This window comes from Pangasianodon hypophthalmus, chromosome 9, assembly GCF_027358585.1.
Source record: "Pangasianodon hypophthalmus isolate fPanHyp1 chromosome 9, fPanHyp1.pri, whole genome shotgun sequence".
NCBI lineage: Eukaryota > Metazoa > Chordata > Actinopteri > Siluriformes > Pangasiidae > Pangasianodon > Pangasianodon hypophthalmus.
Genome location: NC_069718.1, coordinates 12,860,546 through 12,873,786, shown reverse-complemented (window position 1 = coordinate 12,873,786; position 13,241 = coordinate 12,860,546). Strand labels below are relative to the sequence as shown.

Here is a 13,241-nt window from a genome sequence, read left to right as displayed (position 1 = left end):
TTTAAGACTTTAGATTTTGCATGCTGTCACATCTCCAATTTGGTCATATATTAAATGCATAATGGCATGTGATTTAGTGTCAGTTTACGACAATCTCTGGTACTTAAATTCTCATTTACTCTCAAGATACCTGTGTATTATTTGTTATGATACATATTTGAACATTTACAGTATGTGGTTAAATTATGTAAGAAAAGATTACGTATCTAGACTATAAATGTAGTAGTGTGTCTTCCATCCTTTTATATAATATGCCTTCGGTTTCAGTAGAGCAGTAACAACACACACGCACACTGAAAACCAGCCGGGCTTTTCCCATTAGATTAACTTGGTTAGTGTTACTTACTACTATTTACATAAATACACTGATGCTTTTTTTTTTTATTACTGGCACTATTCTATAGAAATAGTAAGCTAGTCTCTTATCTCTCTAGTGCATTTGCATTGGATCAGCTGGACAGGATAAGACCAAGCTGCACAATTGACACAGCAAAAGAGAAACTGAGACTCAAAGAGAGCAAAACTTGTCAGACAAAGTGTTGTATTATCAGCCCAATCTTTTAAACACATATGCAAAATGCCAGTGGCTTGAGGTGGAAACCCCTGAACACTGAATCCCCTTTTCTTTCTCTATATTGATGAATTCCCTTATCTCTCCCCACCAGTCACACCAAAAAGAAAAGACATTGCTGGGCTTTTGTGTGCCTCATAGAGCCCCAGTTTTGTTTCACAGAGTTTTCTTTGCCTCACTTGACACACCACAATTTTTTTAACCCCCCACCACCACAGCATTATACTTTTCCCTTGCTATTATTCTCTAACCAGATTCCCTGTGTTTGTTTTTTGATGGGGGGGGTGGAAGTGGGATGAGGTGAGGGTGAGGTCTCGAGAGAGGCGGGCGCAGACTGCGGAACAAATTTTGTTGTGTTGTGTCAGGGGCATTGGTTCCATACCATTCAAATGGCAATTGGCCCAATACTGCTATTGATAAGATGAGGAAAACTCAACGTTCTCTGTACCATTTGCAAAAAGCCCACAATCAAATTTCTTTTCCCCCTACTTTATTCTCTGGGATTCAAAAAATGATCACAAGCTGCATCCCTCCAAAGGGAAAGAATTCCACTGCTGTTTCTAAACAGCTAATGAAATAATAAGATCAGGTCCAGCTCATATATCACCCCTCTGCTCAAAGAGACACGCTGGGGCTTGGTGCGAAGGTCTCACAGGTCCCTCATTGTTCCTGACTTAATTTAACCTAATAAGCACAGAATAAAAAGCCTCAAAGAACAAAACCACCATTATTTAATTAGCTCTGATTTGTTTCTTTGTATCCAGTTTAACATTCGTGACTTCAGTGTCTACATTTATAGTGCATAGTTCACCAATAAACGTCTACAATTTTAAAAGAAGACAGTGTATAGTCTACCATCACCACCAGTTGCACTAGAATAATAACTAATAACTAATGCTGAAGTGTATTTATCATCTTCCTAGACATACATGCATTTTGTAAAATTATAATTTTATTTTACTGTATTAAAATCATAATGAACATGCATCTGCAAACAGAAATCACATCAGTGCCCTGCTTTTCGCCCTTCAGCCTTTGGCTCCTGTCTGTAGCAGCACTGGTATCCATTGGCATTAAGACTGGCATGCCAGAGGGTAACTCCAGACAGGGGAGGACATGCCTGTGTATAGAGAAAATCTCTCAATCAAGTGAACGCCTGGGTGGCCAATTAGCTAAAGGAAAAAAAAAAGCCTAGATGTCATCAACCCATTGAAAGAGGGAGCAAATTTTGTGACTGTTTTGTATTTTTAGCAAATTTCACTTTCTCTTTTTTTTCTCTTCACTCATGGTCTGTCACCATTATTTGAATACAAAATGAGGGCTTTGTGCACTGACACACTGAACGTTTATCACAAAAAAGTACTGTATTCTCTATTTTCAAAGAGTTTGCAAAGAATCCACCTGGAATATTTGCAATTATTGAAATGCCCTGCAAGTGTGTAGCTAATTCTCAGTAGATGAACTCTGCCTACACTAGAACAACACCACCATGCTCAGCCACAGGGCAGTCCTCCATTCTGCACTAAGGATCGTTCAAATGAGGTCAGGTCTCCAGCGTCATGAGTGCACGGCAGAGTCCCTGAGGCTGGGTACGGCTCTAATTAAGGAACCTGTGAGAGCCTGCACTCGTCCTGAGTTGCCGGAGGTTGGAGCAGTGGAAGGATAAGATATGCCCTCACATCAAATGAAGAGCAGAGCAGAGAGAAGAAGCTGGAGAAGAACCAAAAAACACTAAGTTAAAGGAGATCAATGCAAACTGAATCATGGTTGCAGGGAATAGAGAGTGTGCTGGTGACTACTGAATAATTAATAAATCAATGATAAAATGTGTACCTAATTAATGGTACATGTTATGGAATGCAATATAATGATATATTCATGGATACACATGGCCTTGTGATAGGCAGGCGCTAGACTCAAGCCTGGCTGCATTTCAGAGGAGTGGGAGCATGTGCAGTCATTTTTAATGATGGGGGTCTCTTCAGTTTGAGATGGAATTGTGCCGGACTAATTTGTGTGTGCAGGGACGTACGTGCTCGGAGCGGGGCTGCATGCACGAGGAGGGCTTTGTGTCTGAGGCCGCGGCTGAGGTCAACCTCGTGGGGCTCCGCTTCGGGCCTCCAACAAAAGCCATGGCAGGATAATCCACCCGAGGACAAAGTGTGTGATTAGCATGAGAAAGCAGCCTGGTTCTGGCACGGCAGTCAGGAGAGGGAGAGGGAGAGGAGTGCCGGTCTACAAGGCCTGCAGACTCTTTGAGCAGAGACTTTAGACGCACAGATCAATGCACCAGTGCGCAAACAAAAGAGTACGATTGTGCTGCTGTTGATATAAGACAGTGTGCTGGTTTACGCTGGTTTTTGCATAAAGATTTGTTTTATGAGAACGAGGTAGATCTAGCATGCTAAGTATAAGTGTGTGTGTGTGAGAGAGAGAGAGAGAGAGAGAGAGAGAGAGAGAGTGAGGGAGCATTTGGGCATTGCGAGCAATAGGATCTATGGCAAATCCCAAATCCTGTTGTGATGACTAAACTGCCTATTGAGGAGTTGCAGTCCTAAGCTCCCAGCATGTAGATTTTCCTCCTTTTCACAAACTTTCAGTGTCCTGCAAATGAAGAGGATGAGCCCAGCTCTTCTGTGTAAACCCTCTCCCCCCAGTCCTGTGGTTTAGAGCATTTGTTTTGTCTGGAAAGCAGACTCCTCCTGCTAAATCTCTTCTTCTCCATGTCTGGACTTTGGATGGTTTAAGATGAAGGATAGCTTCAGATGCTCCAGCAGATGCTCAAGAAGAAGATCTCCACTTCAGCCTTCTCACTCTTACACTATCACCCCCTTACACACACAAATATACACATGCATGTGTATGCTTTGTTCGTAATGCGTTAGTAACATGCAAATAATCACTGCTTTGTTTTAACTCGGTGGCCTCGGAGGTCAACTAAGGGGTCAGGAGTTCAGCATGCTGCCACACTCACCCAAAACATTTACACACACTTTTGTATGTGATACTGCTCTTTTGTTTCAAGCATGTGTGCTTATTGCCTTGCTATATTTTACAAGCCTATTGTTTTCTGGACATGACTATGGAGAGGCAGCCCAATTTCCCTCTGTTCTGTCTCTAACTTAGTGGGGTGTAAGTCAGGTCAAAGCTGTAAGTAAGACATCTCTATCATGGGATACAATGCACTAACTTTGTCACTAATGAATACCTATAAGATCCCATAGCAACCACTGCAAGAGAGCTCAGCTACAGGAAAAAGACCAGATTCCAAAAGACAGTGTGGTCAGCTGACTCTAGGACATATCATCTCCAACATGGAAGATTCACACACCCAGTTAAGAAAATTAGGTTTAAGTCTTCAGTTCTCACTGCCCAAATCTTTTCAACCGAATACCTAAACAGACACCCAAGGGACTAAGCCTTTCTGCAATGCCCGAATGATGTAAAATATAAAGTTTGGATATGATACATGAAAATGACTGATGAATCTGAAGGTAACTGACAACATTAATTAAACTGTTGCAGCTAAGAAATAGTAATAAAGAAATATAGTGAATCCAAATCTTCAATATAACATGATAATGAATGACTTGAAACATTACTTAATAATTTAATTGAAAAACAATGCCGGCCATTTCTTGCTCTTAATATATATATATATATATATATATATATATATATATATATATATATATATATATATATATATATATATATATATATACACATACATATATATATATACACATACATATATATATATATATATATATATATATATATATATATATATATATATATATGTTGTAATAAACTTGCTAATCTACGATGTCTAGCTTTACAGGTTAGCAGACTTAGATGTTACTTCTCAGTGCACTTCTAAACACCTACAGTACATACCAACGACTGAGATTCAGGCTCAACTCAATTCGTATAATTTGATCTTCTCCTGAAGTTGCACAAATTCTCTTCTCTAAAAGTTATTTGTCTGTTTGAGAGGCCAAATGAATGTGATGCCTACTATGGCCATGGGCAAAAAAAACAAGGCTTAAGCCAAATATAGTCACCCAAGTCCCTTGTCTCTGCGCTCTCACCTTGGAGATGAGGCTACATATTCATCCTCTCTACCTCAGGGAGCTGAGGTGGCAACAGAATGGATTTCTTAACCAGAAGAGATCATCCATCTTGTGTGTGTTTGTGTGTACGTGTGTATGTATGGGTTTTTTCATTAACCAAATAAAGATTTGAATGTGTGTGAATCAGCAGCAGATTTGAGTTAAGGAAGCCAGCAATTAGGTTATAAAGTTCTAGTCTGTAGGCCACTGCATGTTGCAGACATCAATCATTAAAATAATGGTTCTACATTAATATCACAGTGAGGTTGGTGCTGCAGTCAGACACAACATGATTAAAGGCAGAAGTTGAAGTGATAGTGTGGAAAGATGAATTCCTCAGTCATCGGTCCATAGCAAGTGACAAATCACAAATTATGTCTGTGTTAAAGACAGACAATATTCTCATTATGTTAAGTTAATGATGGACTATATTCTCAGAGGAAATACAGCAAAAACAGTATCAAATACTAGACCCATCAATATGAAGTTATTATGAGTCATTCGGGAAGTTTATCTGATTTTTTTAAAGCCAGTATTCAATATTATGCATTTTTGGACTTTATATAAAATGTAATTAATTGCACATATATTCCTAATATTTACAAAAAATTGTTTACTTTTGCTCATTATTTTGCTGTAAGCATTTTTAAAATAAAAACCATATAGTATACACTATAACAAGCCAATACATCAGGTTATACAAAGCATTTATTGTAAGATTTGTAAGTTAAATGTACTGTGTGCTTTACCACTGGATATTTAGGCAACACTTCCATCTTGTGGCAGTGCAGGTTTGATCCTGAGCTTGGGTTACTGTCTGTATGGAGTTTCACATATAGTCCTGTGAGAGTTTCCTCTAGATTCCTTCCACTGCACAAAAATATACCAGGAAGTGGATTGGTTATACTAAACTGCCCTCAGGTATGAATGCGGGTGTGAGTGAACGCATGGTGCCCTGCGATGCCCTGTGATGGAGTGTTATCCCATCGAGGGTGTATTCTTGCTTACTGACTGTTAAAGATGAATGAATGACTGAATTCTAACATTTAGCACATAAATATCAATGGAGGACAGGTAGGATGTAGCATATGGCCTACAAAGGTTCAGAAACAGTATATATATATATATATATATATATATATATATATATATATATATATATATATATATATATATATATATATGTGTGTGTGTTTGTGTGTGTTTGGTCTTTAGAGTAACCACTTTACCCTAGTCAGAGTCTCTCAGGAACACCCAGGGTGAGATGCTTATCTGTTGCTGGGCACCACACACACACACACATTCACACTCATTCACACCTAAGGGCAATTTATTCAGCCAGTCCACCTACTGGCATGTTTTCGAAGGTGGGAGGTAACCGAAGAATCTGGAGAAAACCCATGCAGACATGGGGAGAACATGGGAAACACCACACCAACACAAACCTGAGCTCTGGATAGGACCCAGGACCCATATTTAGTATTGTGGGAACAAAAAATGTAACAGAACAACGAAGTGTACAACCTTTTTATTTTCATTATATTCTGATGGACTAGGAGCTAATGATTTCAATGACTGTAATAGGCAAAATATTTTCTAATTAACTGATTATTAAAATCCCACCAGACAATGCAGAAGCCTCCATGGAGGTAACTGACAGATTTAACATGTAGGTCAGATTCATGAGCAATGTCTGAAAGCTCCATGATGCCACCTTGTGGTGTCAGAGCAGAGCTGCATGTTCATCCAGGTTCTTCCTTGCATCCAAATTAATAATCTGAATAATTTCTGACTTGGGAAGTGACCTGTATGAACATACTGATTGTACTCTGATGGAACATGACTTACCCGTGACTTCCTTCTGAGAAGGAACAATAGAACTGTTTCTTAATTATAACTAGGAATAGTGTTTTCCTTCTTAAGGCAGAGCACATGAGTCAGTCATTCTTTAACCTGGCAAATAAAAGCAGTACAAAAAAACTATATATAAAACTATATATATATGTAAACCTTTTATTTTGTGGAAATAAAGAAAATCTTATTATGTTTGTGTCAACACTAAAACATTTATTAGTCCAGCTCCAGTCTTTTCACCATGTTTATATTCAGCAGCTGTCTTCCTCTAAAATGTCCGGATGTTCTTCCCAGAACAAATCTCCAATTATATCACAGTTATGAGCTGTAACTTTTCTTCTGCTCCGTGTAAAAGTGACCTCTTTTTCTCCTTCCTCTGGCAACGTGATTGTTTTAGTCAACGTTTCATCAACCTGTAGGGTGTTTATGTAAAAAAAAAACAAAAAAAAAAACAATTATTAAATGAAAGCAAAGTAATAAATTACAAATTAGCAAGCTTTCTATTATTGCTACTTACCTTTTCCCAAATCAGTGTGGTGCCTTTTCTGTGTAGAGGTGATTCATTGTTGTAATTCATATTAAACTCTGAAAACAACATTTCATTCTTATCTGCAGACAAAGTTCCCTGAAACAATAAAAAGAAAATATTAAAGGATGTATGTGTGGCAAGTGATGAATCTAAAATAAATACAAAATTCAAAATGTATTTATCAACTTGTTTGATACATTATACCACATTTTCTATACAGTACAATCAATTATGTGAGGTAAATACTATATCTAATTTCAAATGACTTCATAAGATGTGTGCATTTATAGCAATAAATTAAATACTACTCAAACTGGCTTAGCTGTACATCATACATTTAGCCTCTCCTCTGCTTGAGCTGTGGAGAGTCCACCTTTTTGCACCAGTGTCCAAAAAGCAGTGTTGTACAAGTTGTTAATGTGACCTGCAGGATAAATGGAAAAATTATGATTAATAATAAGAATCACTGAATATAATTTTAATCAAAGGCTATATAGGCAAGTCTTTATCTTGAGATGTTTCACATCTGCTTTGTTGATCTGAGAATTAATTACCATATATATATATATATATATATATATATATATATATATATATATATTTTTTTTTTTTTTTTTTGACAGAGAAACATGAATTTGCAGTCATAAAAATATTTTTTCTTAAGAGAAAAATAAAATCTCACTCACAGTCAGCCTGTCTCCAGCTTAAGTAGTCTTTTAGATTACGGTTGGTTGGATATAAGACAACTCTGCCATCGAAGCCTGGAGGATAGAGCAGCGGCTGCTCTCCAAAATACTCCTTCCAATAAAACACATAGCTGGAGGAGAACTGTGATGCCACATGGGTCATCAGTTTACTGAGGGAAATGGAAGAGAGAATAAAGTCTCATACTGTTAACTGCAGGGGTGGACAAATCATAAATATATTAGCTAGTCCAGTGGGCAAATAAAAACTCCATGGCTTGACTAGTCCCATGATTTGTTTGCCTGGAATCTGACTGACTAGGCTAAACAGTAGTAGCTAAAGTAATGTAAATACATATGACTTTTCCATACATGCTAATTAATATGCCTAGTAAAAACTGTTCTACCAACAGCAGATCTCGCCTCGGCTGATGTGTGTAGTGCAGCAGGCAGCAGGAATCAGAACAAGGAGCTCACGCTGCAGTTACAGCACTGAGGTATTACACCACCATGAATTGCACTACGTTTGAACATTGCTATATACCAAATAAAAATATTGGTTTTGCTAAAGTTAATAAGGTGTATGTACATGCAGAGTTTTCCAATTTGCACTGCACACGTAATGGAGCTAACGAGTAATGGACATCTGTGTCACCCAAAATCTTCCATAAGTACATGCCCTGTACTTGCTTCACAGGAGATTTTGCAAAATAGCAGGAACACCATCTTAAAAAATGATCTTTTACATAACTCACAGTACAATAACGCTTTACACGAGGTGACTGAATTAAAATAGAACAGGGATATTAAACTGATTCCAAGTGTCTGAGTTGGCTGACCCAAAAAGTTACAACAGCCAGCATGACAGTGAAGTTTGTTTAGGTTAAAGTCACACAGTGTCCTAAACCACATCAGCAAGCCTTTGTGATATTAATGAAGAACTGAAATACTGACTGAAATCACTTAACCAGGAATTACATATTATTTTATTAAACACATCAACACATGAAGATAATTTTTTGCTAGCTTAGTCCAGAACAGTTTTGTGTCATTTTACAATTTGAGTTTACCTTCCTCTTCTTTTGAACCAGTTGGTTGATCTCTTAAACACAAAGCTGAACTCATCGCTCTGCCCATAAGCTATAACAATGTCCTCCAGATCCTCCATGACGGAGCGTGCGCTGCGGGCCATCAGGCCTAAAGCTCTGTCATCGTTGGGCTTTGTAAAGTTGTGCTGCTCAGCAAACCTGAAAGCAAAGTGTCCTTCATAATAAATAACAAGAAAAATATCCTCCTTATCACAGAGATGCTTACATGCACATCATATCAAGTTACCAATTATTTATTTATTCCACAAATACACATGCTTATACACCTTTTGCAGCTCTAGATATACACTCACTGGCTATTTTATTAGGTTCACCTACCATATGAACTTTGTAGGTACACAATTTTTTAACCAAAACCACACAGAATTCAGAAAGCAACTACGATGAAGAGCTAGAGTTGAGGTTCCCAAACTTTTTGCATAAACGACCCCAAATGGGCATTATAAATTTTCTCCAACCGTTGAACACCCAACATATTTATAGCACATGGGGTCGCAACCCCTAGACTGGGAACCTCTGGGCTAGAGGATGATTAACACACACTGTGAATGGAAAGGATGAGTTATAGCCTACAGGTACATGTACAATATAGAACAATAATATAAGGGTGTGTAATAAAGTGGTGAGTGAGTGTACAGATTAAGAACCTCACCACTGCTGCTGCACCTGATACATTTGTACCAGAGCAACACATACAAGCTACCATGTCAGTGTCACAAAGCTCCTGACAAACTATTCACTCTAACAAACTGTAGAGTCACTAACTGTAGGCCTACATGGAAAAATATGGTCATTCAGAATCTCAGTTCCTGTCAGCCCCGACACAAAAGCTCTGTTTAGGAGCAGGAAATTTCAACTCTTTTCACAGAGTCTGATCATTTGGATCAACTCAACTATAGGAGTCGACTCCCAAACAGCATATTACAATTTTGAGTATTTTGATACACACACACACACACACACACACACACACACACGCACACACACTCAACTGAACACCATCCCACTCTCTTTGCAATTTTTGCACATTTCTGTATTTACTACCCACACTTTGTTTTGCTGCTACTGTATTTATAAATTATTGTAAATAATTTCTTATCATTACTATACTCTCTACCTGTCTGCTACCCAATAACTGCTATGGCCATATATAGTATAAGCGTATCTACTGAATACTGTGTCATAGTATGTTACGTTTACATTCAGAGCAATTTATTATATTGTTATTCTTTTGCACTACTGTTATATCCGACATTTTCATACTAGAACTGTGTACTAGTTGGTCTCTTACTGTGCCTGTTGTCCTGTTTGGATACTTATTGTACTGTCTTAATTATTGTTCTGTTTTAGTAGTTATTGTACTGTCTTAATTATTGTCCTGTTTTAGTAGTTATTGTACTGTTTAATTATTGTCCTGTTTTAGTGGTTATTGTACTGTCTTAATTATTGTCCTGTTTTAGTGGTTATTGTACTGTCTTAATTATTGTCCTGTTTTAGTAGTTATTGTACTGTTTAATTATTGTCCTGTTTTAGTGGTTATTGTACTGTCTTAATTATTGTCCTGTTTTAGTGGTTATTGTACTGTCTTAATTATTGTCCTGTTTTAGTAGTTATTGTACTGTTTAATTATTGTCCTGTTTTAGTGGTTATTGTACTGTCTTAATTATTGTCCTGTTTTAGTGGTTATTGTACTGTCTTAATTATTGTCCTGTTTTAGTGGTTATTGTACTGTCTTAATTATTGTCCTGTTTTAGTAGTTATTGTACTGTCTTAATTATTGTCCTGTTTTAGTGGTTATTGTACTGTCTTAATTATTGTCCTGTTTTAGTAGTTTTTATGGAGCACCATGGTCCTGGAGGAACACTGTTTCATTTCACTGTGTACTGTACTAGCTGTATATGGTTGAAATGACAATAAAACCACTTGACATACAACGTTTGCCATATTTTGACAAGTGATCACTATCCTTTGCTTATCTATGACTAAAATAGTTCATTCTTAGCTTCTAATTAATAAAATAGAGGGTGAGTGAGTAGTGGCATTGCCTACAACTCACATATGAGAGTCGGTTCTCAATGGTCAGCTAAAAGAGCCGATTCAATGAGCCGACTCATTCCCGAACGACACATCATTAGCGAGCAGTGATGTGTTCACTTCTTAATAAACCACTGACATCTTGCAGGTTCTGAGGAAACAGCCCAGTTTAAAGTCACGTCACTTACTTGTGAAAATTGCGGCCATCCAGTCGAACGACGATGTAGCAGTTCCGTAAACACGTGTCATCAGTCTCAAAGCTGCGCACGTACTCAAACTTACTCTTCGCCATTACACAGCTTGTGCAAAACCGAGCCAGAGGTCCACTGCTCCTCTTCGCTAAATTTCCAAACAACGCAGAGACCTGACTCAGCATGGGATTTCAAACGAGATTAGAAACTGAAGAATCCTCCCAAGCTCGTGGCAACCTCCTGTATCGTAGTTCACCTAACTACCTAGCTAGCTAACTAGCCTGTTGTCAATCAAAGACATTTAAGACACTTTATTCGTTGATGAATCTACATGGACATGACATTATTATCAGATCACAATTTGAGACCGAATCCTGGACTGTGGGATTTGCCCACTAAACTCCAAAACTCACATACAGTAGTGATTGCAGTAGCATCATTTGTATTGGTCCGTCAGACTGTGCGGTCGTACTAAAACAAGGATCTAAAAAATTCGTTCCGCTGTGTGCCTCCTGTAATGCGGATTCGTTTTATTTGAAGGTGTTATGTGTTAAATTTCCATGCTTGTGTATTTTAGAATGTATCTGGTCTTAAATTATTTAAAATTTGCATTGATTATTAATAAAATACTTCAGTTAATGTATCTCAAAAAGCTAAGTAGCCTCTGTCCTCTGTTTTGGCATGACAAAGGCTTTATCTAATAGAAAGAATTTATCATGATTTAAAAAAAAATTAAATTTAAGGAGGAATCTGTGCAGTATTTAAACTCAAATAACATAAGGCAACATAATGAATTTACACAAATAAGTTCACAACACACTTTTTTAATTACATTGGTCTTTAATAATAAAGTTGAAAAGTTGTAGCCTATAGGCAGTACTTTTTAAGCAATACTTGTCTATGTGAGTAAAGTCTATACATAAAACTATATATGTTTACAATAATATGTTCAATATGTTTTTTATAGCTACATGAATGCACCCTAACAAGCATGGATGGTGAAAACAGAAGTGATAGTTATGTGAGAGGGGAAGTACACATCCTCCTCAGCAGATCCCGTCTTTCATAATCATGATGTCTGCGTTGGTTTGCCTAAAATCATACAGTCAGTCAGTGCTGCAGCACTGCAACATCATTACATCATTTTCTGACCGCTGACTTTGATAAATAAAGACAGAATTGTATGTACAAGAAAAAAAGAACCAGTCTAGTTTTATATTAATTTTATATTCATTTTATAATAAATCTGGTAGATTCCAGTGGTATGTATGACTATACTCACAGGCGTTGTACACATAGGGTACACTCATTGGCATAGGTGATGCCATCACTACCACAGACTGGAGCGTAGTTAAGAGGGCAGGCCTGAGTCAAACTCATTCCCCCACATGCGGGCTATGAAATGGAAACACAATCTCTTAAAGATAATAGTGGTCATAAATGAGTAATTATGCTCTGATTCTTAGCAGACATCTATTACCTTTCGGTACCGTGTTGACTTGTCTTCAGCATCTGGAAAAAAATGAGAAAAATGTCAATATGGAATCACATAAGTCCAAATTACAAAATCTGATTTTGAGAAGTTGAATAGGTTTAGAACATGAATCAGTAATCACTGCTTGAGTTCAATACTGAATTGCTGAGAGAACTATTATAAGTTTTGTTTAAACAAATAAATAGCTTTATTTAGTTATGATTTAATAAGTTTCATACTTCCTTCATTTTTTATTTACAATCCTACATTTTTCTTTTCTTGCTTTTCTTTAAGATGCATTTTTTGTAAAGGCGTTTTATAAATAAAGCTAATTATAAAGCTATCTTCAACAATTTATTATAACACAGGCATCTAGACCTAGTGTAGACATAAACTTACCCACAGAAAAGATGAGAATCAGGCACATCAGTAACAGCACTGTCTTTGTCATGTCACCAAAAGGTCACTGAGATTATCTGAGGTCTTGAAGATCTGACTGATTACTCTTGCTGTGCTGGATAATATGCCAGATAATTTAAGAGGTTGCCTTATATAATAAGTAAAACAAGACGGAGTGATGCCGATGTTGTGATGCTGATCACCTGCTGCAGGTTGTTTATCTGTGATGGAGAGAGGTGCTGATATTTTGACACGGGGCCGCCCCACCCTACCTGATAACAG

The 13,241-nt window shown here is 37.4% G+C and overlaps 2 protein-coding genes across 3 annotated transcripts; both read right to left on the bottom strand.

Moving 5' to 3' along the window:
* Positions 1-6,198: 6,198 nt before the first annotated feature.
* Positions 6,199-11,568, bottom strand: thg1l (tRNA-histidine guanylyltransferase 1-like). 2 transcript variants are annotated; one of them, XM_026919570.3, is made up of 6 exons: positions 11,084-11,568; positions 8,823-8,999; positions 7,756-7,925; positions 7,405-7,493; positions 7,058-7,165; positions 6,199-6,953 (listed from the first exon to the last, which is right to left on the bottom strand). In XM_026919570.3, exons 1-6 carry the CDS (start codon positions 11,269-11,271, stop codon positions 6,792-6,794), a joined length of 894 nt encoding a protein of 297 aa, XP_026775371.2. In that variant the 5' UTR covers positions 11,272-11,568; the 3' UTR covers positions 6,199-6,791. The 2 variants fall into 2 exon arrangements, with proteins under 2 accessions (XP_026775371.2, XP_053092571.1); XM_053236596.1 differs by lacking the exon at positions 11,084-11,568 and having other exon boundaries at positions 7,756-7,830; positions 8,823-8,889.
* Positions 11,569-11,912: 344 nt separating this feature from the next.
* Positions 11,913-13,210, bottom strand: LOC128318939 (probable pancreatic secretory proteinase inhibitor). Its single transcript, XM_053237150.1, has 4 exons — positions 12,960-13,210; positions 12,567-12,598; positions 12,369-12,481; positions 11,913-12,178 (listed from the first exon to the last, which is right to left on the bottom strand). The coding sequence occupies exons 1-4, from the start codon at positions 13,009-13,011 to the stop codon at positions 12,133-12,135; spliced, it is 243 nt and encodes an 80-aa protein (XP_053093125.1). The 5' UTR covers positions 13,012-13,210; the 3' UTR covers positions 11,913-12,132.
* Between the last annotated feature and the right edge of the window lie 31 nt (positions 13,211-13,241).